Source organism: Echiichthys vipera (genome assembly GCF_963691815.1).
Source record: "Echiichthys vipera genome assembly, chromosome: 1".
NCBI classification, from domain to species: domain Eukaryota; kingdom Metazoa; phylum Chordata; class Actinopteri; order Perciformes; family Trachinidae; genus Echiichthys; species Echiichthys vipera.
Window position 1 is genome coordinate 27,013,398 of NC_139826.1, and position 24,184 is coordinate 27,037,581.

At 40.2% G+C, this 24,184-nt stretch overlaps 1 protein-coding gene across 3 annotated transcripts in view; it reads right to left on the reverse strand.

Annotated features, from left to right (window-relative positions):
- ankrd11 (ankyrin repeat domain 11) overlaps positions 1-24,184 on the reverse strand; it is a 108,411-nt gene that overhangs the window by 14,324 nt on the left and 69,903 nt on the right. For all 3 annotated transcript variants that reach the window (XM_083913788.1, XM_083913786.1, XM_083913787.1), the window contains exons 3-8: positions 14,409-14,554; positions 10,620-10,752; positions 2,703-2,876; positions 1,417-1,617; positions 1,167-1,309; positions 682-829 (exon numbers count right to left, since the gene is read on the reverse strand). In XM_083913788.1, the coding sequence (XP_083769914.1) occupies positions 682-829; positions 1,167-1,309; positions 1,417-1,617; positions 2,703-2,876; positions 10,620-10,752; positions 14,409-14,495 (886 nt within the window). In that variant the 5' untranslated portion in view covers positions 14,496-14,554. The remainder of the gene's footprint in view (positions 1-681; positions 830-1,166; positions 1,310-1,416; positions 1,618-2,702; positions 2,877-10,619; positions 10,753-14,408; positions 14,555-24,184) is intronic.

Sequence of the window (24,184 nt, forward strand, 5' to 3'; positions counted from 1 at the left end):
ATTGCCAAGAAGGGAAAAGGGAGAAATATATGGTTGGCCAAATTCATTCCCGTGCATGTCGCTTAGAGTACAGTTCCGTATACAGCCTATGGGTCCATGTCTCACTCCACTCAGCAGCACTGTTGTTGTTATGAGACGCTGCGGGGGTTAGTGGCCGGAGGTGGGGCGATGATGGCATTGTTAACGAAGTATGCCGTTTAAGCCGTCCAGGCGACAACGCCACAGGGGGTGTTCTTAAATATTCCTCAAGCCTGAGTACTAATGGACTGTTTTGCAGCCTGGGCATGTTTACATGGTCAGAATCAATGAAATGTGTAAATACTGAGTACTGCATTCAAAATCGTATCCAAGTAAAAGTTCAAAATAATTAGCATCAAAAAATAATTAAAGTATCCGAAGTAAAAGCACTCATTATGTAGAATCCTATAAATTACCAAATCATAATTAGTGATGCATTAAAGTTTTTATGACTTTGATGTTGCAGCTGGAAAAGTTGGAGCTAATTTTAATTATTTTATACAACTGGGTAGTTTAATCTATTACATAAAAATGTATTAGTTGATTTATATTTTGTTATTAATAATCTGAAATAGCCCGGTGCCAAATATCTTAGGTACATTTGAATGAACTAGTCTATAACGATCACATCATTTGGTGACTCAAAGATTTAACACTACATACCTGATGAACTGTCTTCACTTGAGGTGTAAGTGCCTTTCCCCAGTAATAGATTCAGCATAGTTGGAGAGTTCGCAACCTTCAGTGCTGTTTCACCTTTCCTGTTGCTTTGACGTGGGTCCCCTCCATACCGTAAAAGCAGCTTAACCACCTGAAACAAATAAAATGCAATATTTATTAACATGAATTGCCATTTAATAAGTTCTCTTGGGGATCACACTTCAGGGGTCAAACGTTACAAAGTTAATGTACCACTAGGTTCACGAATAAGCTTGACAGACAGTCGGCAATGATTTCAGACTAGAAACTGATTCTCCATCACCATTAACCTTTCCATTTTCAGAATCTTATGATAACTGGATCTAACGTTTTGCTTTCTAAATTTAGAAATGTTATTTTGTTCTTTACTATTTTGATAAATAAAGTTGAGTGCATTCAGGCATGAGCTGCCTTTATTGACTATACTGTTTTATTTAATTTTTTTTAACCTTGAAATGTCCATTGTTTGATGCATCATGTAGGGGGGTGTCATCATCCAGACCCTTGGTGTTGACCTCTGCTCCGGCTGCCAGCAGCTGCTTGGCCACATCATAATACCCCCTGTTGCACGCCTCATGCAATGCAGTCCAGCCTAAAAATGAGAAGAATTACTGTGTGAGGGATGTTTGTAACACATAAATGAATATATTTTGCTACATGCATAAAAGTAAAGGACAGTATATACCACTAGCCTCTCACCTGCAAAGTCTTTTACATTCACATCAGCTCCCTCGCTGATGAGCTCCTTGATGCGGCGTACCTCTCCACGGATTGCTGCTCTGTGCAGCCGAGTCTCTCCTCTCTCATTCCGTTTATTTACTTTGTCTTTGGTTTTAGATGCAGAGTTTGGCGTTCCCTTCTGACCCATACTGGACTGTGACTGATGCTTTGGTGTTGTGTCTGTAGATAGGACATGGACACACATTTCAACACTTGGACATTGCCTTGTGGCACATTAAAGACTTTCTTTTATTGTTGTTTCTATTTTGTCTACTACTACTACTTCTACTTCTACTACTACTACTACTACTACTACTACGAATTAGTTTGTTTGAACTGCTTACAGCCAGAAGGGGGCAAACCTACTCTAGTAATCAGCAGCATGGTACTTGGACTGACTTCACTTCGCTTATTTCACCACATTTACAAGATTAAAGCCATTCCTTAATCACATTTACATTATTGAGTTGGCACAGCTATTGTCCCAAATTATATCTAGAACACACTTATTCAATCTATGCCCATGCCTTCAGGCATGCAACAAATGAATTAACACACAAATACAAGTATCGGTGCATTGGTCATCATCAACTTATTTTTTTATCTCAAATGTCAACAGTAAGAGTAATAATAAAGTTATTAATAGAAGTAATAATAATAATGCTATTTTAGGTATCTATTACATCACCTGCAAAATGACGTTGTCTAGCAACAATAAAAATACCACTTAGACATAGGGAGGAAGTCAATATTATGAATAATTATCTAACGGCAGAAAGGATATCATAACAAATAAACAAAAACTAAAGGCTTGTAGGCCTCTTGCTTACAGAATTAATGAAATACCAGAAGGTCCTGTACCTTTTCCATTTTATAAAAATAATTCCACTACAATAGACAAACAAATATGTAACTGTTAAAAGCTGCTAACACATAACAATGCCTGCCCGACTGGCATCATAGTTTGAGAAATGAGAAATAATGTGGATTGACTTGTATGACTAGATTGCACCCGGTCCTGTCAAGAGTAATAATATGACCAAAATATGGGAAAAAAATAAGGGAAAAAGGGGAGGCAAGATGCTCAACCTCCAAAAAAGAAACAAAAACAACCCCTACCTTCAGTCCATCTCTCTCTCTCTCTCAGCCCACCATCCTTGCTCACCACACACACAACACCGTCTACATATAAAGCTCCCTCCCATCCCTTGTTCCCTGTCTGCCATCCGTCCACAGAAGACGTGGACTCCATGATAAGCACGCACCTGGACTGTTGACGGACTCCTCAGCTGTCATTTGCATGAGCAAGGCCACCTGCTGCCGCTCAGAGAGGGGGTACCCAGCCCGGATCCCTGGCATCCCCATTCCAAACGGCAAGCCCGCCTTCCGGGTGTTGGTGGGCTCCTTTTTAATGCGCTTCCGCTCTGGACCTGGTTTCTCTGTAAGGATGGTTAGAGGAGAGAAGCACAGTTAATTATACTGGGCTGCATAAACACATTTATGAATGCACAAAATGACACATTCATTCATGCATGCACAAACAAATGTAATTTACTGCAACTTCTGGAAGGGGATAGTAATTTGTGTGTTATTACTAATATAAGATATTTAATATTATTGTGAAAATATTCATAGGGTAAATGTATCATCTATCTCTTATTATGACAACTAACATGTAAGTATTTAAATTAGTTGTAGTTTTAGCCAGGCCATTACATACTATTTTCCTAAATAACAAAATACAGTTGATCATTTCTTAAATGTATCATCTAAACCAAGACCTTTATCTACTGTATATTTCCTTTATCTGGAAACCTATTCAGTATATCACAAAAACAGAACTAATGATTAAAAAAAAAAAAAGGAATCCTACTCAAAAAATGAGCAATAACAACAACAACAAAAGCACTTCGCAAGGCCTTGTTGGTATCTGGCTGATTATTTTGTCAGACCAAGATAAAATAAAGAAAAAGGTATGATTGTATACATTTCTTTTAAACAAATAGTATTCTAATTATAACACAAAAAAACAATAGTTTCCATGCCTATCTTCTAAACAAACCTCAGTAAAAAATGAAACATACTTGCTTATATACATGTTTACATGTACATGTAGCTTAGTATGTGAGAGACTTGGTTGTAGCAGGGGGGTGACTTTTGTGTTATTACCCAGCTGCCCCTGAGGCAAAGGGGGGGCCAACAAGCAGAGTGTTTATGTCTGTCTGTCTGCCTCTGAGCCAATCAGTCCGAACTGAGAAGAGAGGAAAGAGGGTGCGACTTGGCAGACCTATGGTTATTATGAAATAGTTGGTTTACATTTCAATTCAACTTGGCCTTGCCAAGGTCACCGCATGCCTGCCTGCGTGCCTGCCAGGCTTACTGGAGACACGGTGCTACTGGACAAAAGCAGCTGCTCCACAAAGACACACCCAGCAATTATTTTCAGTGGCAACATACCATCTGATGACCCTTACACGGGGTAAAACTACACATGACTGCAACACTTCATTGCTGAGGGGAAAAAACTGCCACAGCTCACAGCAAGACACTGCTAGCAACAATACAGTCTGCTACCACAGGGAGAGAAATAGGAGCAGCAAATGTCAAATGTGCATGTACGGAGACAGCCATAGTTGTGTGGATGTGTCTGAGCCTGAAATCTTTGGGACTTTTCTCATTCCAGGACCGGCTGCATTGCTCAAGGCCACAAACACACAAGTAAACAAGGCAAGGAGAAAGCATAGAGGCTCATGCTTCCGGTGGCTTAAGGCCTTCCAGGAAAATGTTTTTTTCCAGTCACATATACAGAGCTAATGAACTTTCACTAACATCTGTTAACACTTACAGCTAATGTGCCCCCACCCACTCTTTGATACACTCTCACGTTCTCCAAAGCATTTGCCATTTAGACACATTCCTTCAGCCTGGACTTTAACAGCAGGAACCACAGAAGCAGTCCAAACATGTCTTTCGAGCAGCAGAACAGAGAAAGTGCTACGCTTGCTTTTCCAGGCTATGTTTACAAGATTGGGAAACAGGAAAGCAGTTATTACCCCAAAGCACCCACGTAGAGGGCTGCTACTACACGACACACAAGGCCACCGTCTTGAATACAAGAGTCATCATCAGTGTCAGCAACTGGCCTGCTCATCACTGACATCGGGCACTTGGAGCAGGTACAATTAATGGTAAAAATTCACAATTGTTAAGCTATACCAGCTAGGTATGAAATGACAAATTCATAACCCAGAAAATGGGTAGTGCCTGTAAGTGTGTGAGATTTTGATTTGACAGGATGCTCTGGGTAAATGGGACACAGCTACACACAAAATTTGTTCCACATGTTTACAAAGGAAAGGATGTTTTGCTTTCATATGATTTGTGTTTGGTAGAGAACACAAATTTAAGGAAAGATACAAAATGGCAAAGACAGCTTAAGTCAGGGGTGCCTGCTTCCGGTCCTGGACGGCCACTGCCCTGTATGTTTTAGGTTTCTCCCTGCTTTAACGCACATGATTCTAACGATCTGCCCGTTATCAAGCAGCTGAAGCTTGTCACAGGTTTGAAAATTGTTAGATCCAGGTGTGTTAGAGCAGAGAAAAACCTAAAACATGCAGGACAGCGGCCCTCCAGGACCGACATTGGGCACCCCTGGCTTAAGTTAACATGAGAGTGCTCATATAGGCCTACTACAGAGAAGACCGAATCACAATGTTTGCTAACAATTACTTCCAGGCAAAAAACCCTTGCGTTTCGTATGTACAATCTGAGCAAACGGGTGAGGAACAACTGGATATACCTTCATCTAATTCATCTAAAATGCATGTTTTTACAACTTCTATTTCATTAACAACAACACTTTCACTAACCTTAGTTTGGAAACGTTATTTGCCTGTTGGGCCACAGACTGAAGAAAGTTGCTGTTTGTAACACTAGATTTGGTTTAGCAAAGATGCTATTAAAGCAACAAAGTAAATACAATTGGCACAGCAGAAATATCTGATAGGTCAGACCACTGCATTTAACTATATATATAAAAGATAGTTAAAAAATGACAAAAGACATGAACAAGTTCGTTGATTTCAAATATCAGTTGTCTACTCAGACGTGATTGTTGCTGGTGCAGCATCAAAGTGATTCAAACTACATGTCACATGGATTACTGTATTACACAAGTGTGCCCAAATACTGTGCACAGTCCCATAGTGTGTATTTCTGTTGGATGTCTATTTAGGGAACACTGCTAGTGCTTTTATGTGTCTCAGTTAAATTATGTTACTCTTGCTTTAAGACAAGGTTGAAACCTTACTCTTCCTACTGCTTGAAAATACCCTAACAAGATAAGAGAAAAGGAGAATAAAAAAGGAAAATAAGATAGTTAGGGATAGTCACCCCGTGAATAGTCGGTTTACCGGAGACTACATCAAACATAAATGCCTGGTAATAATAGAGGTAGATTTTGATATGGCAGGCAGCCAATACTACCACGATAGCTCACAACAAAACAAAGAGACTGTTTGGTTCCGTTAGCAAACACAAATCCACAACAAGAAGAACCACTATAACCAGTCTGACCAGGTACTTTTGACTGTAGCACGTTAGAGTGAAACAATGTTCTGTTTAGGGACTAATAAAAACTGCATAAACAGGATGTTGAGGGAGAAGAGGCAGGAAGAGGCCAACAGGATGTTTTGTCAATGCTTGGTCTTGAGCAAGAGAGGATTGTAAAAATACAATATGTGCATAGTGGGGTGAACCATGTTTTGTCTGTCTAATCTATCTATAATCATCATCATGTACATCGTGGGTATACTGCTTTTGTCTATTGGGCATTATTCAGAGCCACTGGGTCTGTAAAGAAAGAATCAAATCACAAATGTATGTTTTATAACATGCCAGAAAAATATAAAAGGAATTGATAAGCTCTATACAATGCTGACTAATCGGACAATTTTGAACCGGTTCTCAACTGATCCCTAATTATACAACACTGCTTTTAAGAACGTTTTTTCAGGTGCTGTTGCATGCATAACATATTTAGTGGTGGGACAAGATTAAAAAAAACAATTTAATTAATTATAGGCTTTTTAATTAATTAATCAATCGTGATAATGGCATATCAGTATTTGAAAGAAGTAGCAACATTTTCCAATTTAAATTGATTTCTATAAATGACTTAATATATTGTGAAAAAAATTAAGAAGAAAAGTGGAAACCTAACATTGCAAAAAATATTTAGAATATCTTTGGCATAAAATAAACAGTTTAACAGAGTGCTTTTTCTCCCATGTTTTCAAAAAACAGAAACAAAAATGATCCATCAACTAATGACAGTCCCTCCTAGGAGCGTTGTGTGTGCTAACGTTAGCTGCAACATGTGTAGCATTGAGGAGGGAGTGGATGCTAAAGAGATCCGGTGGGGGGCAAATTCTTTCTTGCACAATTTCTACACAGCCGTGCCATTTATCTTTTTTTTTTTAGAACTCAAATGTCCGCCCCTGAATCCAGCAAAAACTCATCATCTGGCTTCTCATCGGTTTAATTTCTCTTGTGTTGTTTTCTGTGCGTCAGTATTACGGGCCGGGCATCAAGTCATGCAATGAGCAACGTTCCGAACTAAGTGCAAAAATAAATTGCGATTAATTGTGTTGTTCTTTTTTGTTGCATTTTTTCTTTTTTTTTTTAAGTCCCAGCCCTAAAAATAACTAATTAATTGAGCATCTTAGGGCAGCATTGCAGAAATTACTTTCCACCTTGGCAAACAGGTAACACTTATTAGCCACAATTCCAATCACTGTCTGACACAGACACATAATAATATAAGCGCTGCAACCAATTATTTTTTATTATTGATTAATAAATTAGTTGTTAGAAAGAGTCCAAAAGAACCTAATGATATGATACAGTCCAAAATGTTAAATTCGTTTTGTGTCAATTCGTCAATAGATTCATTTTGGCACTATAAAATCTGTCAAACACAATAGAATAGTTTTGCTACAGTTAAGCCCAGTTTCAATGCTCATGGACATCACAAGACAACGATACAGTTATCAGACTGTGTTGATCTGACTCATAAGAAGATGGCTGTATTTCACAATTTTGAAGTTTACCAACTAAAACCGTATCATTGTTTTGGTACTTCAGTGAGGATAGAGCTCCTCACAAAAACAATCTGAAAATGCTAGTTGTTTTCACAAGAAAACAACATTCTCAGTGTGTGGGCCGTCTGCCAAGACTGCCATTTATCCCTGAACTCTGACGACTGCTGCTGTGGATAGCTGTATTGAGGAGGAAGAGGGAAGAGAAGAGCAGAAGGAGGATGACCTCAGGAAGGAGGAATGCTGCTGTCTAGTGCTCTTTAGGAGGAGGTCAAGGGAGGCTTGGCAATTCTGCGAACTTGAATGATCAGCTGTGTGTTGTACACATGCGCACAGGGAGAAATATTCCTTTCCCTCCTCTAGCTCACTTATAGGCTCTTGTAATGTTTGCAAACAGTAAGCAGGCAACTTGCATGTGGATGATAATTAGAGGCTGAGTTGATAGCAATGTATACAAACAACATTACTGCAAAGGCTTTCACCTGCCATTATAGAAATGGGAAATGCAGTGGAATACATTTACAGTGAGCCCAAGCGTAGGCTTTAGAGTTTATCTTTCAGATACATTTGGGGTTCATTGGAATCCCATTTCCAACACTAGATTTGAGCACACCCCCAAATAACATAGCTGGGACATTTCATAAAGGAACCAGCTGTAAAAACTGATGCAATAGGATTTAAGAGCTTCACTATAGATAATCTGCTTGTGTTGTCTTTGCCTTATACTCAAGTGTTACTTTCAGCAACAGTTAGAAAACACAAAACCTGCTAATTTAATAAAAACACTGTCATTTTTGGTCTAAATGTATGTCTATCAGCAGAAAAATGATTTTACATTTCCCGTCTTGTTAACTTTCAATTCATGTCCTTATTAGCTACAAAAACAATTGATAAACTATTAATGTTTTTCTAACTCTGTTTGAGTCAAGGACAGTGCTGCAGAATATTGTGGAACATATTTAAATTCCATCAGCTCAAGCCACAGAGGAATGAAGAGTTGATTGTGATGTAGGGTTGAATGGGGGGTGGAGGCTGTGAAGTGTCAGAGGTGTGACTTTTGCAAAGAGGCTAGACACTATTCAAACTTGATAGGCCAAGCAACAAAGGGCGTACTCAGTGTCCATCCAAACCGTGCCCAAGCACGTTTCACGGCTAACGTCTAGTTCGTTTGACCAGTGTGAGTGCAACCGTATCACGTCATTTTATGTGCGCCTGTTCAGACATAGAAAAAAAGAAGGACGGACCATGCGCGGACATTTAAAACGATGGCAGCGAAAGGTTCAAGTTGGTGTGATGCGGAGGTGGAGTGTCTACTGCAGATTTGGTCGGATGAAAATATTCAAAAACAGTCAGACAAGACGCACAAAAACTCTGAGGTCTATGGAAAGATTTGTAAACAAAGCGACGCATCGCAATGACGCCAATCAATGTGTGTGACGTGTTACGGCGTGATGACGTATAGGCAGGAAAGAAGCATTTGCGCGAGGCCCTGGTAGTGTGAGTAAAAACGGCCTGGGGCATGGGGGGAGAGGGAGGGGGGACAAGTACCCTAAAGCACGGGGCACGGTAAGGATGGACAGTGTGAGTGTGCTCTAAAAGATCAGGTTATTAGCATAAGAACAGGCTGTCCTCAGGTGAGAGTTCACACTTCCTCATACTGAGGGGGGTGGGGTAGACCTGTTTCTGGAAGAAGCAGCCTAGGAAAGCAAACAGGTAAATATGAAACCAGCTAATGAAAAGCAAGCAAATTAAATGTCAAGAAACAGTACACTTAATGATCTTGCAACTAAACGTAAACATACAAACAGAATTGACACATACACTACAGGGATTCAAGAAAAAAGTAATGAAGAAACAGGTTCCAGCTTCTCAAACATTCCACTTATTCACTTGAGCTACACAGTACTTTCACACAACCCCACGTGTCTCCAAAATACATGTCCAATCTTACTAAACTTGGACCCCGAAACATAATAGTCATCTGCTGTAACATGCAGCATTTGCTCGCCACTCCATTTTTTAAGTGTAATCACAGAACATAAACCAATGTAGCGCTCAGCCAGTGCTGACGATGAAGGCTGTTTCCAAAGCCTCTGACTTGGACCATTTTCAACAAACTAAATCCTGAACCCTTAAAGCCCAAAGTCAAACAAGCATGAGCAGTAGTCCTTCTCTCCCTAATTAAAGAAAACACAAGCTGGAGCCTTACCAAAAGCCAGACCTGGCCAGGCCTGTACATGAAATACAACAAATTCCCATTTAATTGGACCCCTGATTTTGTATGGTCTTCCTTACCTTTCAGACTGTGACTGAAGAAATACATTCCTCGGTTCTGCCACAGACACAGGGCTGACTTGAAGCTAGAGCTGGGAGCCCATTCACTTAACAAAGCCCAACCCCTTTTTCTGCAGATCACACCTACTACTACTTCCTTCAAGCTTGAAAGGAAGTGATGTCATAACTAGAGATGTCACAATACCAAAAATTCAGTAGTCAGTGCCAATAAAAAAAAACCCAAAAAACAAAGGAAAACATCAACTTCTTTATTAAAAAATGTGCCATTTCTATATGAGACATACTGAAAATAACATAACAGAATACAGTATAACTATTAGTTGTAGTGCTACAACTTGATGCCGTCATTTTTACAGACATGGGGTTGGCAGGTAGTTAATGTTAAAACATTAACGTAAAAATGTTTACAAACATTTGCAAAAGTATTTTGTTGATTTACTGAAATGTAAAGAGGCATGCTAACTGCTTTTTTCTATTGGCCGAGGCTGCGTTACTACAGGTACAGGCCAATATTACACCTACAGCACGTATGCTACATAAGATAGGGCAGTATTGCAATAGATGGGTCTGCGAGCAAATCACCTAGAATTAGTAGCTGTATTTTTGCTGTCCTTGTGAATTCCTCCTTATTTAGTTTTTCCTTACAATGTTTTATAATCAAAAAGTATCAAAAAGTGTCAGTTCTCGTGACATCCCTAGTCATAACTCCATTAATTATTTTTGATTACCACTTCAAAGTCACATGGAGGTGGAGAAACCATATGTAAATGCGCCCTAATATCCTCTTACCTGAATCTGAATCTTTCTGGTCTCCATTAGCTCCAGCAGTAAAGGGCAGCTTCCTTTTAGGGGCCTTTTCTTTCATCTCTTTGACCCCATCACTGCGATCCAATTTGGGAGTCTTGTTTGACAACACTTTATCCTGTGAAAGAGACCAATCATAAAATGAGGGCAACTTCAAGTGACACAGTTTAGAGGTAAGTCAAAAATAAATAAATAGCACTATCATTTAAACATCTACCTTTTAATCAACAGAAAGAATGAGAAGTTTAAAAGAGACATAGGCTAATACAGTAGTGAGACAAGTATGAGCTAGCTGTGGATCCTGCAGCCTCCTCCTATAGCCGGTGCCGTTCTCTGCCCTGACTCTTTTAGCTATTATGGGCTTTGCAGAGCAAAACTTTTCCATAGAGTTTCCTCCTAGATTCCAGCACAAAGAGCCAGGCGCAGGGAGAGGAGGCTAAGCTGACGCCGACTCGGCTCTGTGGTCTACAGCTGCTGGAAACAATCACAAGACCAAGTGTATCTACTATCAACAGATGTAAATACTTGTTTGGATCTGATAGTTAGAGTGACTTTTTTATCCTGACAAGGAGCTTGACAACAGTTAGAGCTAAAAAGATTCAGTGGTCGTCTGGAGTTCTTTATAATGACTACTGTAGGGTTACAATGAAATAGTTATTATAAAAAAATCTTATATAAATCAATTGATTGTTCATCGGTCACTAGAGCTCAAAGTGATTTCTTCAAATGCTTTTTTCGTCCCAACAACAATCCAAAAATCCAAAGCATTCAATTAACAATTATATTGAAAAACAGTAAATACTCACAAAGAAGCTTTCAAGAGCAATTGTTCATTATTTTTAATAAGTAAGTAAAGGAAAAGCGAGCAAAAGGAGAATTCAGAGAGTAACATAACTGAAGAGAAGCCTGTGAATAATCTCATTTGTCCAGGTCATCGTTATCCCCAAAGCAATTTAAGTCAAAAGCAACTGGACTTGGTTAACTGAACTGAAGAGAGTTTCACAGCAGCAGAACCACAGAGTTAAAAAAAAACGTACAGCTACACGTAACACAAAAATATGGGAAACGGTCAAAGCAAAGCTGTATTACAGGTCATTTTCTTTATTCAAAGCTACACAAATCTGCCGGATGACACCAAACACGTAATTCGACAGATCTCTAATGCTACGTTTTGCAGGGACTTCCTCCACGGAGAAAAGTCAAACACTGTTCATCTGAACGCAATGCCCACATTGCCATGACACAGACCTTGATTTAGTTGGCTAAATTAACATAGCTGTAACTTCATCACCTATCTTAAATTAAAACTATAGGCTACACAAAGTTACCCAATACATTCATGTGGACAAGCCGTATTTCAAACTGCCCTCCCCGAAGTCTCACTGCCATCTTTTGCACAAGTGCAGCTGGTATGGCGAATAGCGAATTGTTTGCTAAAACTAAAACAAAAGCGGTCTGTGTGTAGTCTGTTTATCTTAGTACGCCAAGTATCTTAAAATCTGCCACGTTCTTGTAAACTCAGCTGCTGGTGGAGACAAACCAGCCCCTCCTCCTTCTAGCAGCGGTACCAGCACATGGCTATTTATTATGCACTTAAATGATATCATCGGACTGTGATGGTGATACTGTTAGCATTGGTATAAAAATATCTATGGGTGTGAGTACCTGATTCAAATCAGCAACCCAAGGAAGAGGACAGAGGACAGGAGGAAGGACTGATACTGACTGATGTCTAATCTTTATAAACTTCACTCAGTCGCCATATTTTGATGTCAGGTATATGATTTATATTACATTTTAGATATTATTATATTGTTTATATTATTATATCATTCATATTGTGACTTTGCTGTTGTAAACGTTGTTGCCGCTCTAACATTTGCAGTAGTTACATTAATTATATAAATAAAATGTATATCTGTTCTGAATTCATTCTTTTGTAAAAAATATATATATAAATATTAAAAACAATTAGTTCTTTATCGGTACTCTTTCAAACAGATAAGATATAGATAAGAGTATCAGTGTCCATCTCTATAACTGCTTGTAGAATAAAGTTGACACCATCTGTGGTATACTCCACAGGAAGTAAACATTACAGGATTAAGCCCTAAATCTATCGCTGGAATAAATTCCCCTTTCACTCTGTTGTGAATCCCTGGTGTATTTGTCAAATTGTTCAGTCCAAAATCTGTTTTGGTGTAAAGTCAAGATGTTTTTAATCATGTACAGAGGGGGTTAAAGGTCTCAAAATGGAAATGCAGGACATGTACACACTCACTTTTTTTCACTTAATTTCTCCGTCCTACCTTCTGTCCCTTACTCATCTCTCTCCACCCACAGGACAGGTTTTCCATTATATGTCGACTCTTTGAACTCCTTCCCCTGCCCTGCCCCAGTCATAAGACTATGATGTCATGGTACAGTAGAGACAAACGGTGTCGGATACAGTTTGCTGATCTCTCCGTCTCTTTCGCTCTCCCTTCAGCTATGTCTGTGTCTCCACTCGGCAACACAAAAGCTTTTAACAAGAAAATGCAAAATCCATGCAAAAGCATGATGCACACATCTGAGCATGTGAAAAATCTACAGTAAATCTAAGCAGGGAAACCGAGATACAAGGAAGTGATTTTCTTTAAGAGAAGAAACAAAACATAAAATCACAAAAGCTTATATCCAGAGTAAGACTGGGTTTTTTTTTTGCTGAATTAAATATAAAGGAAGCTTTGACAACTAGAGACTTTGCTCAGATCTGCCTCCATAAGACACCGTTTGATCGTCTCCTAGCAATGCCTGCTCTTTCCCTCTTACTGTTTTCCACCCACCCCTGTGCACTTCATTCCCTCCCTCCCTTCATGCCAGAGTCTGATGCAATCCTTTGCAGAGGGCTGTAAATCTATGCCTGCATAAGCTGCACCTCTCTTCTCTCCGCCTCTTGGTGCTGCTCCTGGTAGCTGAACAGTTGGCACATACCATGACATCATCAAGCTGCGCCAAACACTTTGCTCTACAGCAAACAACATGACTATCTGTGTCGAATTCTGGAGACGTTGTCTTCAAAGTCTGCATTTCAAGACTGAATTTGTCTTAACAGGCCAAGAAGGCTATCCAATTCCAAAGGTACCTTTGACTCTGGCTGAGAAATTCACTTTCATTTTCCTGAATCTCAAGGACACAAACACTGCATTTCCAGCCAACAATCTATTATGCAAGAGTAAATTGTGTAATTGTGCTTTAATGTGGTGCTGGTAAAGTTGTGAAACAGCAACAGCAGGAACCACACATTATCTAATAGGAATTAGTATTCATGTGGTCATCAGTCTTTGGTAAATATAGATACAGGAATGTGTATAGATATATGAATGGCTTGCAGGGTTCTCTGATCTTCCACCTTATTATTGATAGCTGGTCTTCCTAGTTCTTGTAACTGAAAGATATTTGCCTGATAGACAGACTTGTCAACTTGTTAGACTCTGTTTACATTGTTAGTCTAACATGGCCTCCACTGTAATCACTTCCAGTGAGGGAGGGGATTCCATTTCCCCTAACCAGTCACTTGGGACCAACAGATCTTCATGAATCTAATGTCATTTTGGTGCGTAGCCATGCCGACATACTGGTTTTTGGAAACATTACTGATTTTCAACCAGCTTTGTGTCATATCAGTGTGGGCAGTGTATGCAGATGAACGGTAGGTCCCTTCGTGTTGCTTGCCAACCTGAAGCTACTATCTGTCAACTATACAGTGTATGTTTGTATGTTTTTCAGTCTTACCTTTTTCCCACCCTGCTTTTCCACCATGTCGGTGTTGAGTGGGAAGTGGTCCAGCTGGGGGGTTTTAGAACCCCCACCTTTGGGCATCGTTCAGCTCTCCCCACGCCAAGCTTCATTCACGCTGCCATTGCATCGTCATCAACCGTCTGGAACAAAGAGAAAGAAAAAAAAGAGGGTGGGGGAGGTTAGCAACTGGCCACTACGTTTCTTTGAAAACACATTTACACACTGCCAGACATTGCAGCCATTAGCGGCACATCAATGACTCTATTTTCAACCATTACACCCCTGATCTGGAGGAAGAGCAGTCGGGGGGAGGACAGCAGGCTGGGTAGCAGCTGTGGCAGGCAAAAAGCTTATCTGTTTTCCAAGCTGGACCCTAAGAGCAAGCAATGTCTGCCAAAATACCTTAAGACTTTAAAGCAAGAGAAGACTCAACCCCTTAAAAACAAGAGAGGCACACCATTCACATCAAACATACTACAGCAGTCATATAATGGAAGATATTACATAACCCCAACGTTGTGGGATACTTACAGATCGACTAACAGAGAAAAATTGTTCTTATTTCAGTCACATGGAGGCAATCCCAGCCCACAGATTTCTTTTCAGTATTTTGAGCAGAGCTCCTTAAAGAAGATGGACCAAAGCCTTCTTACAACAACAACAACCCAACCTGGTAGTGATTGATTTTACCATGAACGCATGTTCTGTACAGTTTCATGTGCTCTGTGTTCTTAAGGTGCTGTTAAGTCTGATGCAACACCCTTTCAAAATGCCATTTCCCATTCCAAACAGTCCGTTGAACAAAACAGACAACAATGGCCCAGCCTGTGAACAATTACATTCATAACTTTCTTCAGTGAGACACCCTTTCATTGACAGGAAAGGGGTAAAATGACAGTTAAGTTGTTTTTTAATTTTTTTTATTCAGATCTGTTGAAACAACGGGGAACACAGAACTGCGGCATTATAGACCTATGAGACATGAACCTGGAAATGGTATTGTGAAAGGGTGTTATGTCATGTCTTAACAGCCAGATTGTCTATTTTGTCCTCTATGTAGGGCTGCAGCTATTGAATCTTCTCGAATCTGCAGCTATAAAATCTAATCGAGTATTCTACAGATCATTCCATCGATTAATCGAGTAATCAGATAAAAAAAGAAAAAAATAATTTTTTGCGAAAAAATGTATTATAATTTGCGTTATTTTGAAAAAAAAATATTACCCCTCGGGTAGGCCTATTTCTTGTGGTAATTTAACAGGGGTGGGTGTGAGTGTGTTTGTTTGTGTTTAAATGTGCACGTGTGTCTGACAGAGAGAGAGAGAGAGAGAGAGAGAGAGAGAGGGAGCGAGAGAGAGACGAGATGTGTGTGTGTGTGTGTGTGTGTGTTGAAGGCAATACACTCACAATTTAAATTAATAAGTTTACTATTTAAACAATTCAAAGTGGTGCATAAAATTCTACCTGACGCACGTGTTTACACAAACAGGTTTAAAGGTTACATAGATACTTTAGAAAATTAATTAACGATAGACATTATCAGGAATAGCGAGTTCCTCAAACAAAACTATAAAGACTGATCAGGTAGGTAACGTTATATTTAACGTTCATGAATAACTAAACATAGAGGCATTCCCAAGGACAGCTAACGGTACGCATTCCCTTCCTGTTTATCTGTCACTACAGCAACCGCCCTCCTTTAACCGGAACAGCGGCGCTCGGTGGAGTTACGTTAATAACGTGCCGCTTTAGGCTCAGACGCTAAATCATCGATGTCGTGCTGTTGTGGCATAACAATTGTAGTTAACAGTGGACACATTGCACCGTTTTTAAGTTTGAAATGAAATGATCCTCCTCCTTTTCTGGTTGTAGTGGTGTGCATCCGCAAAAACAATCCATGTGGAATGATGATCCCTGCGCAGAACAGGCCGCATAACGCCTGAGATAGGAATTAAACAAATTATCGAGGCAGATATTTTGCCTCGATGCATTTTTGTTATCGAGTAACTCGATTAATTGTTTCAGCCCTACCTCTATGAAAGTACCCAACAACAATCCCCTGCCCTCCTTCATGAAGAGAGGCCTTCTGCTTCACAGGGCCATGAATTAATGATACATTTCATCCCTCAATTCTCTCCTTCATAATACACTTTTTCTTCTCAGTGCATCCAAGTACGATCATCCTTGTGACTGACTGAGTGAGTGAACAGATGAGACCATGGCGGCATCATTTTTTCTGTACTTTGAGACACTGGCAATCCTATCTTCCTTGGCGCCACTTCCCTCTCCCCTCCCATCCCCCATCCCTCTGCAGTTATCCTATTCAAAGACTGCTATTTATATCCTTCCAGTCAAGTCAGTCAAGTCAAGCCAGCCAGCCAACCAAAGAGGCAGAGCTACAGAGGGTGTACTGCTCCCTCCTTTACTGGTGTATGGAAAGAGACACATGAGCAAACACAGCAAACCACAGCCCCTTCCTCTATCTCATTGTTGCTCCCTCTTTGCTAGTGTTAGGCCCTAACTCCAATCTCCCCTAAACTCCCACCACACCAAACAAAGTGACAGGAAGGTTGACTAGTCTCAGAAATAAACAGACCTTGACACACACACAGACACGCACACACACACACACACGCACACGCATGCACACGCACGCACACGCACGCACGCACGCACGCACGCGCACTATTTTAGGATTACTATGATTGGGCAGTTATAGCTATAGAGCATTTTGTTGAGATTAGAAATACGGGAAAATTATGTTTGCAGGCTAGCAGTAACACAAAGGCACACACAAGGAGAGGAAACCCTGTTCAAAACCACAGGCCTCAATTCCTTTGCAATCCCATCCCAATCAAACGATACATTACGTCTGCCACCAGTGTGATTGTATCACCCAGTGAAGTGTTGTTGTCACAGTGAATTAATTCCATATACGTATTTGTGTTGTTCATGAAGTGTGTCTACAAAAATAACCCAGTATATGAAAACTAACTTTCTCTACATAAGAAAAGAATACCTTATTCTTGATTCAATACAAATCTATAAAGTCAAGCAGCACTACATCGCTAAGAAGGTCGTCTAGTTGCCCTGCACATCTAGACTGAAACCACTGTAAAACAGTTTGTGTAGTGTAGTTAGAATAATGCTTTTGAGCACCCAGACTGTATTTTGAGGTTTTAGAGCCAGAGAGAAACTTGCAATTGTAAGATAATATATAAAGATATTAATATTAAGTACATGATACATGAAGATATAAAATATTGATACAAATTTTAATTGCAGAAAGAACTTAAACCTGCTTTAGTTAAATATTCAAACAGGGGTAGTCTGGTTTAAGATATGCTCAGATTATTGTCTGCTGACCATTGCTTAAGCTCCTAATGAAACTCCTGTCCTAACACCAGAAAAACAAACAAACAGAGGGGCAAACACTGTTGAGTTTTAATGTTTTATACATGACGTCAGCCAAGTTAGACTTGGCCATGGAGATGATGACTGCAGAAAGAAGTGGTGAGAGGTGAGCCAGAGAAGCAATCTCTTCCAAATGAAGGACAGAACCTGCCAGTACTACTATCCATCCCTTCTTTCTTCCTTGACACACACACACACCTTTCTTTTTATGTGCCCTGTTCCATTCTCTCTTCATCTTCCCGAAGCCTCCTCCCTATCCTCTGAGCCACTCCCTCTGCGGTCAGACAGAGGCCAACACTTCAGCATATTGCAGCATACTGTGCACACTCACAAATACACTGACACACACCACAAGCACACTTGTGTCAGGATGTTATTACTCGGGGTGTAAGAAAATATCGATACACTTAAATATCGTGAAATTTTATTTGACAATGCTGTATTGATATTACACAATTTAACCTCCGGCCCCTAGTTGGCAGCAGTCATAAGGTCTTCTGCGCTAAAGGAACAATGAAATCCTGCAAGAGAGCGCCAGTCTTTGGAAAACTGCATGCTAACCACTAACTTGGCACAGTTCAACGGCGATGGCTGAGGACAAGAGACTAGAGCCAGCTCAACCAGCTTTTAAAGCTGATGTTTGGGCATATTTTGGTTTCAAAACAAACGAAGGCAGTTACAGCTACGACAAGAGCCATGCGGTCAGTAAACTCTGCAATGCCAGAGTCAAGTACCTGGGAAATACTACAAATTTGCGGTCACATGTGGCGAGACACCATCACAACGTAGCATCACAGGCTACGTTGTCATGGTGTCTCGCCACATGCTCAACAAACTGTTCAAGAAGTTAACTTTTCGAAACTACCAGCGACCTCAACTCGCGCAACTAGGATAACACAGTCAGTACTCTCTTCTATTACTTAGTACTTACTTCTATACGTGTGCCCTCTGAATGTTGTGGAGAATGAGGGATTCCGTAATATGATGACAACACTGGAGCCCCGTTACACCATCCCTTCCCGACAACACATCACGGACATTGCTAGTCAAAGCAACAGTGCTGGACTTGCTAAGCTCAGCAGAGAGAGTTGCTTTGACATGCAACACTTGGAATTCGAGGGCACTGAATCGCATATACCTCTTACAGCACATCACATAGATGACCAGTGGAATCTCAAGTCCCATGTACCTAAAACCCGAGCCATGAGAGACAGTCACACGGGGGGACACATAGCAGCGTTACGGAATGAGGCTGTGAATAAATGGGGATTGGATGGAAAAAATCTCATTGTTGTTACAGATAATGCATAGAATATGACTGTCGCTGCGAGACCCGCAGGTTTGACTCACATACAGTTGTTTGCACACAGACTCAATCTGGCATCACAGAGAGCACTTAAAATACAGTCAGGACTTCAAAGTACTTTCAGCGAAACTCAATATATCGTTGTTCCAACAGTATCGCAATATATCATGACGTTGCCCCTGACGTATCGTATCGCCAGATTATTGCCAATACACACCCCTAGTTATTACCAGCTAATATTAAGGCCGACTTCAAAATTGACAATGTGTAGTGATTTCAAAAAGGACACGCTAAAATCTCCTCTCTGTTGCATCTTATAGTTATTTTTTTCCCAACTGGTGAAACTCCCATGCAAAATTAGCACCAGCCATTTGATTAACAACAAATATTTCTCCAGTTAAAACAATTTCGGTACAATATGTCATGTGTCAAGCCAATTTTCCAGCTGCTATATAAGCTAGCTAGCAGTGGCCTAAGGAGTAATTCAATGCCATCTCCCCCTTATTTAAATTAGAGTTCTTGAAGCTGTTCATTTATTCCTTTCAAAACATGGGACAGTATTTTAGTGTGCCTTGCACATAAAAATACTGTTACTTAATAGTGCAACATCCTGAGATGATGACATACATGCTACATTTACACTATTAAGGCTTCATGAAAGTGCAAAGCATTAAAAACAGCTAAGTTCAAGAAAACAAATGCAAATTTAATTCCAGATGTCTGCTGCATTAAAATGCTTGGAACTATGTCCTCAAACCTGGGGGGCTCATGGCCAATTTATATCATTCTAATATTTAGCATTACAAGTAACTATGGTACAACATGCACTCTTGGTATATACGGGCAGTGTTTCCAAGGATTTTTCCAAGCAGTAAAGATAATCCACTGACAACAGAAGTCTCACTTAAGTCTCAGAAGTTAGAAGTCTATATTTGTACACAGTGAAATGAAATTCAAGATTTCTTGTCTCTCCTTTCCTTCCTCCTCTCTTTCCATACTTTCCTGAGTCACCTGTACTACCTGTTCTCTTCTCTAATAATGGAATACATGATGTTAAGTGCTTGATTGAGCAACCTACAAGAATTAAATAAAATAACTCCGACAAGGCATTTTTATCCGTTTGTTCCAGTGAACCTAAGCTTTACCATGACCAGGCGTCTCTTTTCCTAACCAACTAGTTTACCAAACTCATCTGAAAAATTATAATATATATAATTTGACAAATAAACTGTGTGTAAGTATAAGTAAGTGTGCAGATATTTACAGCCATAACAGTTCTATGTTTTGAAAATGTTGACATTATTAAGAAGGATTAAAATATGATATTGGTGGAGGTGATTGATGTCCCTAATGTCAGTTCATTGCTTAAGTAGCAAACATTATTAGCTGTTGCCATATTACAAACATGTTTAGTTTAGCTTAACTAATTAAATCTTAACAGAAAACACACCATCTAAGCATAGGCCTTATGTTACGTTCATCAATAAACCATGAATTTGATGAGATATTTGCTAATGAAGTAACCAGGGGGACCACCCCTTAATACATGCCATGTTCTGTGTTGTCTCTGAGTGAGACCAGCAGTGAAGCCTTTGTTGGCATCAACTGCGCTTTAGATCAACCAATAACTAATAAAAGACTACTAAACAGTGGCAACGTCTGGGGGTGTTCAATCTATAGTCTTTGCTGGTCCTTAAAGTAGAAATAGAGAGTTTATCATGTTTGGGGAGACATTTATATAGTAGTGGCGTTAATCATTTAGCAGTTGTGCTGCGCTGTTTTTGACTGCATATAGGGGAAACACTGTCGGGGAAACAAATTTCAGCAATGGGAAAACACAAAGATGTAAACACACACAGCTATGAAAGAGGTGAAGGTGCACATGCAGAGATGAAAGCAGCTCCAACCACATGCCACTCCTATCTCATGACTCTCATTGTACACACAGAAACACACCCCAAATTTTCCACACCGACAGCTGAACAACACAGCAGCTGCATACAGGGATGGGCACGTTGCTCTCTGTCTGTGCTCATGTTTGTGTTTTATGTAGTGTGGTGTGTGCATAAACATCGCCCATTGCACAATCAGAGTCAAATTTGCAGCACACTCCATGGAAGTCAGTCAATGGAGTATTGGTTAACAGATATGGCTTACACACAGTAACATGAATGGTGAAGCAAATGTTATAGGGGTCAAAGTCAGAGGAAATATCATGGTTTGACCATTATTATTCAGGTATTTATTGTTTGACAATATGGAAGGAAAAAGGCAAAAAAGCATTGTTTTGGTCCTATTCCATCTTAACAACTCACTGGCCATTTTGCAGATATAAAAAATGTTCTTGCACTGCCGATTTGCAACGCCCCTTTTTGGCAGATTAAAGGTGGGAATGTCAGTTCCTTCTGACACTAACAGCTCTTCTTCTCAAAGCTTCAGGTGAGTGGCATGACTCTCAGACACAAAACAAACCCGTGCACACACACGTGTTACGTGACTCACAAGAAGAGATTTCCCCACACAGACAAACAATGTGAATCGCGAGATTTGTTTTCACAGGTCAACAATGCAGGAATAAGGACACCATAGATATCATAGCTTGTACAGTTCTTATGGTTATGAAACAGTGACATTACGTAACTGCTGTTTCACTCCCTCAGAGTCATCACCTGCTGCAGCAACACAGTCAAAATTAGGAGCCTGCAACTGAATTGAGATATTCAAACACCACTACCTTCTATAATAGTATAACAGTGCATCTGTCAACTAAGACAACTATGTGCCTGTCAGAGGAAAAAGTGAATGGTAATCTTCGTTGTCACGAAGATACTTGGGATAGAAAAAACAGAATTTCTCTCACACACAGGATGTTGCAACAAGAGTTTCTGTGGCACGGGTTTAAGGCTAATGCTAAGAGCTAGGCCAAAATACATTTTGCGTTCAAAATAAATTGTTTTAATTTTTTCACATTCTGCTCAGATAAGTGTTCTGTTTAGAAGGTCTTGCAAGTCTCTTGCTACAAACTTATAGTACCAGTGTTGTTTCTGTTTTGATTCAGCAGCACCCACACACTATTTCCACACTATTATTGGTTTTAGGGAAGGTAGTAGAAATCACAGCTTTGCTTTGGAAGAGATGTCAAACTGCTGTAAAGTCTGAAGTCTAGTAAGATGAGCTGCAAGTCAAGTCTGAGGTCAATCCATCTCATTTAAGTGCGGCCTGAGTATGAGTCCCTGAATGGATATCCCACATGATTTTAGTTATAGTGACTGGACAAGTTCTCAAGTGTCATCCATTTCTGCGTCACATTTCTTCCCTCAGCTATCCCTATCTAATTACATCAAATGTCTCGGTACAAAATAACTTCAGCTCAACCTCTCTCACAGATTCTCTCCAAACAGATTCTTCACAGAAATCTAATTTAACAACATAAAGTAATCACATTTCTTCTTTCAATGTATTAAATACCAGAGAAAGCCAGCTGCAAATGTCCAGTTTGATATCCTATTACTTTGCATTCTGATGTAATCCAATATATAAATCAAAAGACAATTTGACAGGTCATTTTATATACCTTAGCCACTGCTATCTATATTAAAAGGGTATTCTTGTTGTTATATTAAGTGATAACATATCACCCAGCCCGTTTGTACATATGTGTATACTGTAGCGCCTATGGCTGCCTATGGACAATCTATGCAGGAAAATGGTCTATAGAAGGATAGCAGCAGCAGCAGCAGCAGCTAGCTTGCCTGTTTGGTTTGCAAATAAAGCCAGCCGGGCTCAACTACTGTATCCTGGCAACCAGAGCCCAGTTTGGCTGCTCAGTCCCTGACCTGGGCCCATTCACTTCATTATAAACTTGTGCAGAAAAAAAGGAGACTGACACACACACACACACAAACGTGCTAACACCGACAAGCGCTGAGAGAAAAGATGCACTATGCTAAAACTGAACTGCGTTGTTCCAAAAGGAGCAGAATCACTGTGTGTAAAGGGTTTAAAAACACAGTGATTATTTGTACTTCTGTAGGGGGGACATCATGCTTCTAGATTACCTTTTAAAGTTTATTTTTGGAAAGATATCCTCAATACCCAGTGAGAAGTAGTTTGTATTTTTCAGCAAACACGTTTTTGGGTTAATTAAATACAGCATTGGCTCTCAATCGATCATTTATGTTCCTACTTAATAATGGCCCTCAGTTTAAATGTCCATATGGGCAGCAGGTGATACACAAGGGCATCTGGAAATGACAAAATATATTTGAAATGTGAGTGAGTGGGAGTGGGAGTGGTCCTATTATCCATAGGCTGTAGGAGCAGAGAGAGCCAGAAAGCAAGGAGTGAGATGTGGTGAGGAATCCAATCACTTGGTCTGATTTTCTATTCTGAGCACGTTCACTCTCCCTTACACCTCTCTGTTCCATCCAATAACAGCTCAGTGCTTGCTGCCTGCCTGCCTGCCTGCCTGCCTGCCTGCCAGTCTGGTAAATCATGCTGTCTTTGCCAGTGACCTCGCTAAGATAGTGGCAGGCCTGTATATATTTGCAGCTAGGCTGCAGGAAAGGCCAGAGACAATCTAGTGCTTTTTGGCTCTCTTCTCTCAATCCCTCAGCTTCATCAGTGCTCTGACTCATTCTCATTTCTTCCCCCTCTCCTCTCTGAGTACTTCTCTCTCATCTACCTCCCTCTCTCTATTCTCAACAGCTCTCTCACAGGCAAAAGCCTGACATTGCCACAGCAACGTGTGAGCGCATGCACTCGCACACACATAGAAAGCCTGTTGCCTAGCAACTCAAAGATGAGACAGATGCAGGCCTATCAGAGAAGCTAGTGAAAGAGCTGTGGACGGCGAGAGGGAACCTATTGATAGAAAAGTGCCTCTGCATATCAACCTCAAGCAATGAAGATTCAATCACTTTCTGACCTTTGGATCACCGTCTGACCAAACAGAGCTGTTCCACTCATACACACACCCCTATGTGCTAACAAACGCCATTTATAATAAACGCTACCATTTGGGAAACACAGTTGTCTATAGAAATGTTGC